This window comes from Stegastes partitus, unplaced genomic scaffold, assembly GCF_000690725.1.
Source record: "Stegastes partitus isolate 25-593 unplaced genomic scaffold, Stegastes_partitus-1.0.2 Scaffold3712, whole genome shotgun sequence".
Taxonomy (NCBI): domain Eukaryota; kingdom Metazoa; phylum Chordata; class Actinopteri; family Pomacentridae; genus Stegastes; species Stegastes partitus.
The window spans coordinates 1-4,596 of NW_007581443.1; the positions used below are offsets into that span (position 1 = coordinate 1).

At 41.3% G+C, this 4,596-nt stretch overlaps 1 protein-coding gene across 1 annotated transcript; it reads left to right on the forward strand.

Annotated features, from left to right (window-relative positions):
* Positions 1 to 1,298: 1,298 nt before the first annotated feature.
* On the forward strand, positions 1,299 to 4,596 carry LOC103376209 (MCM domain-containing protein 2-like; the record flags this gene model as incomplete). The annotated part of the gene is made up of 8 exons (XM_008306581.1): positions 1,299 to 1,429; positions 1,583 to 1,821; positions 1,940 to 2,145; positions 2,224 to 2,381; positions 2,821 to 3,000; positions 3,098 to 3,237; positions 3,698 to 3,807; positions 4,138 to 4,596. Coding segments are annotated over 8 exons (1,331 nt in total), but the record flags the coding sequence as incomplete, so codon positions are not given.

The following is a 4,596-nucleotide window of genomic DNA, read 5'->3' on the forward strand; positions in this document are numbered from 1 at the left end:
TGTTTAGGCCCTCAAAATCGCGTTTCAAAAGTCGGTAAAATAATAATAAATAACAATAAATAATAAATAATAATCACAACGGTTACAATAGGGTCCTTGCACTGGAGTGCTCGGACCCTAATAACAGCAGAGAGCAGAAAACACAATTCTAAATGTTCACATCAGAGTAACCCGATCTTAAAACAAAGAATACAAAATCATAACATAAACAGTACAGAGTGAGACTGCTCCTTCATAAAATTCACCTCTGATCTGCTTCAAAAAGGACTTTGTGCTTCTTGGCATCTTCTTTTTAATCCAGAGAACAGCTGCCTAACACAGGAATGAATCCTTCACTATAAAACTTCTTAATTAAACAGCAAATAATCAGTTTATCTTCCTCTGATGGACTACAATTAATCATTCCTGTTACATTATACTGTCTCTGAGATCTTTTTAGTAACCATAGAGTATATGCCGTGATTTGATTCCTTCAACCTGTATTCAGCGTCAAGTCATTTAAAGCTTACTTTTACTGTTAGGGGGTTAGCAGTGAATCCCCTGGGACAGAATAAGACGTTTGACAGCATACTGCATGTCAGCTGAAAATGCAGATCCGTGACATTGGGATTTGGAGAGACTGTTGTGTTGCTGCCATGTGAGCACTATTTTGCTTGGGTATAAATGTTTAAAGGCTAGGTTTTCATGTCCAAGCTAAAGACTTAAAGGGCATCGTGTAGATTTATGTCCTCAAACTGTAAAATGTATTATTTGTTTGTAAAATCAGATTCTCCTCCATTATACTCACTCCCAGTCCTGAATAATGTGGTTATAGTAGTTTATATTTACAGTCAGATGCATTGAGGTTTGCCATTAATTCTGAATGACTTTCTAAATGAGGCTCACTTTGGAACACAAACTTAGTGGGGGAGAGTTCAAATAAATAGATTTTTGTGCAGCCAGCTGCGCACAGTGCCTCATAGTGGGATATTAAGTGTTTCTGTCCCCTTGAATAACATTGTCCCGCCGGTACCCTCGAGAGCTTAGCAAATCTCCGCAACAGGATTAACATATTCTGTTGACCCAGTCCTGTGGAGGAATTCAATACAGTGGGTTCCCGTTACTAAACATATATGTTAATAAGTGCAAGGAACACTCATTAGCTGGCTGTGCAATTCGCACACAGTGAAATCTTTGTTCTGAAGGCCTCACTCTGTTTCTCTTGGCAGTGGTTTGTAGGTGGCATGCATGTTCAATAATCACCAGGCAGCAGAGAACAACCCCTTTGAGTGTTGCTTTGTTTCCCCTTACTCACGCAGATGAGCTGTGTAACTCGATGAGAATCGGTCGATTCTACAGGGTGCTGGGCATTCCTGCGCATGTGCACCAGTGGCCCAACGTTACCTGGAGTGTAGAGGCAAATAGCGTCCAACTGTGGGAGCCAGAGTGTAAGGCAGAAAATATAATCTCATATTAAATCCTGATCCAAAACTACGGAAACCCGTCGTTATACACACTGACAGCTGATAAGAGTCTTCACATTTTATGTATTTGAATTGTGTTTTGTGGCCAACATTTATCATGTTTCACATCCCTACCTACAGATTGTCATAAAGTCAGTGGCAGCTTCCAGGAGCTGTTGAAGGCCACTGCTTGTTCTCCCTGGAGGTTCTCTGCCATTGTAGCTCACTGCTTCGGGTTGGACGTGGCTCCTCCAGGCTTGTACAACACACTGAAGCTGAGCTTGTTGCTCAGCTTGGTTCAAACTCGAAGAGATGCAAAAGAAACATTTTACAGCTTGGATCTCCTAGTTGCCACCACTGACACTCTCATACTGGACAGGTAAAAGAACGGAAAATGATCTGAAGTGCTGAATTTGTCACATCCTAAATGAACCCACTGGATACTGAACTTAAAATGTAACCCCCCTCATTACCCTCAGACTTTTTCTTTGTGCTAGACTAATGACGTACAGCTTGAGTTTGGCCTGTCGCGGTGTCAGGCATCAAGCCTCAGGGGAGCTGTTTGCGTCCTTGTCCAGGGACGAACACGGAGCAGGCACTGCTAATATTCATGCTGGTTCTGCCCTCTTAGCCACTGGGGGCATTTGCATGTTGGGAGATCTTGGCTGTTACAAGAAGGACCGGTTGGATTCCATTCAGTCAGGTATAGCGCCAAAGTGGTCAATATAATAAATAAAAGATGATTTCTGCCAAATACAATAATTGACATATTTTTTCTCAGTTTTGGAGAGCCACACAGTGTCAGTATTCATCCCTGGAAAGAAGTACGGTGAAGATGCTGACCAGCAGCTTTCCTTTCCAGTCCAGTGCAGCTTCTGGGCCCTCACAGACATCTCCCGCCGCTCTGGGAGGACAGACTGTGCTGTACTGGGAACAGCAGTGAGTCCAATTATAACATGATGTTGTCTTACCATTGTATCAGTGTGCACTACCAGGTCTAAAATTAGAATTTACTGGAAAATATAGTGCCTTGTTGTCGGGGAGCTTGAGCTTATGCTGTACAATACATTGAGTTTGAAAAAAAAGTCAGGTTTTATTCAACTCAGATGTTGTTTGTAGGTAGTAGAGGCAAAACAGGAACTTGAGACAATTTAGTTTTCTTGAAGGAAGTGCCCTGCCCAAACAACATTACTTCACAGGAGAGCCCTTGAGAATAACCAGCGCTTTGTTTTCTTCTTCTATAGGGAAAAGGTACACAATAAACTGTAACCCATCAAACAGAGTTTCCAGAGATGTTTTCGATCCCAGGTTACTTGATGACTGTCATGGTCATTTTTATGAAGTTGTTGCTGATACCCATCTCTTTATTTGTGAGCAGGAAATGGGTTCCTTACCCCTCCAGCTGGCAGACGCCTTTGGCCTCGTCATTCAGTGTAGGGACAGAGTGGGAGAGGAGGCCGTGCTTGCGCAGACCGTTCACACCCTCCAGCGGGCAGTACAGCCTGGAAAACCCCAGTACTCATCCAGCTGGGAGTTTTCTTCTCAAGAATACCAGGAGGTTAACAATCATGTTCTGTTACCATAGATTTTTTTTTTTATTATTGTTGTTGAAACTCACTCTCTTGACAATTACTGTTTTTAATTCTGTCTTTCAGCTCATAGCCCATGCACAGAGTTTGCAAGTGGAGCTCAGCCCTGTAGCAGAGAAAATAATCCACGGTTACTACATGGCAAGCCGTAGAGTCCGAACACAGAGTCAGAGTGTCAACATGTCAGTGGCCTCGATCAAACTACTGTAAGTGCCCTACTGAAAAATCTGCTGCGTTAGTAATGCATGTTCACTCTCTGCACCACAACCACTGACTGCATGTTGTACCAGTCAGTCCGATGTAATGTCATTGTCATCCACTAGATGGCACACACTGCCTCGGTCCTTGCTCTGACTACTATTTTTCATTTATGTATGACAAATGTTTACAAATCTTTCTTACTGTGGTGACATATTTTATGTGGAACTAAAACTATGAAAATAAATCCGTCCTCAGTAAGACGGCAGGACAGGACAAGTCACATTAAGCTCTAAATCTAGAAACATTTACAGTCTGTATCCGTTTTGATTTATCCATTTCCATGCTAAATTATACACTTGTACAGATTACTTCTTGTACAGCAATAAATAAAATTTAAAAAAAATAAAACACTGAGTACACATGCAGTGACTCACACTAGACTTTTTTTATGGTATTTTGTCACAGGATCTCCTTGGCTGAGGCTCACTGCAAGTTATGTCTCAGAACTTGTGTACTGGAAGAAGACGCTGTGATTGCTGTACTCCTTTGTGAAAACTCAGTCACTCTCAAACATGGTAGGCTTTTGTTTTTTTTTTAAATTAGGACACCTTTATATCCCAATAACTACATATTTGGAACCAAATAAACACCATATGTTGTTTTGAACAAGTGTACTTGCATACAGGATTAACTGAACACTTTTCTTACATGATTGTCCTGTCTATTGGAGCATTGTGTTTATCAATTCATACAAATCACCCAAGTCAATACTACAAAGCATCAGCTTTACCATTTCTTTATTGTACATTTGTATCTTGTTCCTGTGTATTTGCTACGAATGAACACTAGATAGGCTAACAGGTTCAAGAGTGCTTTCTTCACAGGATGCTGGTCTCTTCCTACAGGGGCCTCTGCTCTCATTATTCCACCCGACGCAGTGTTTCCTTGTGACCTGGGAGACGTGGATGGTTTGCACAGGAGAGACGCAACGCTTGATGAGCTCCACCAGAATATCTTGCGCTTCATCTACACCTATGCACCTGGAGCAGACACATACATTGCAGAGGAGTAAGACTTCTATGGAGGTTCAAAAATACAGGTAAACAGCACAAGATGACACGACTGTTTCATATCGTATTTAAATGTCCTATAAAATCAATACAACCATACAAATACATATTTAACTTGACTGAGTGATAATTGAGGGGGTTGCGCAAGAGTTAGCCAAAATCTGAATGCAGTATGTGAGAGGAATATCTCAAACTTCTTGCAGACAAGTTTTATTAATGATGCTTTGAACCAAAATAAAAGAAAAACACTGAAAGATAATTCAGATTCCTGAGATTGGTCTAAGTAAAAGAAAA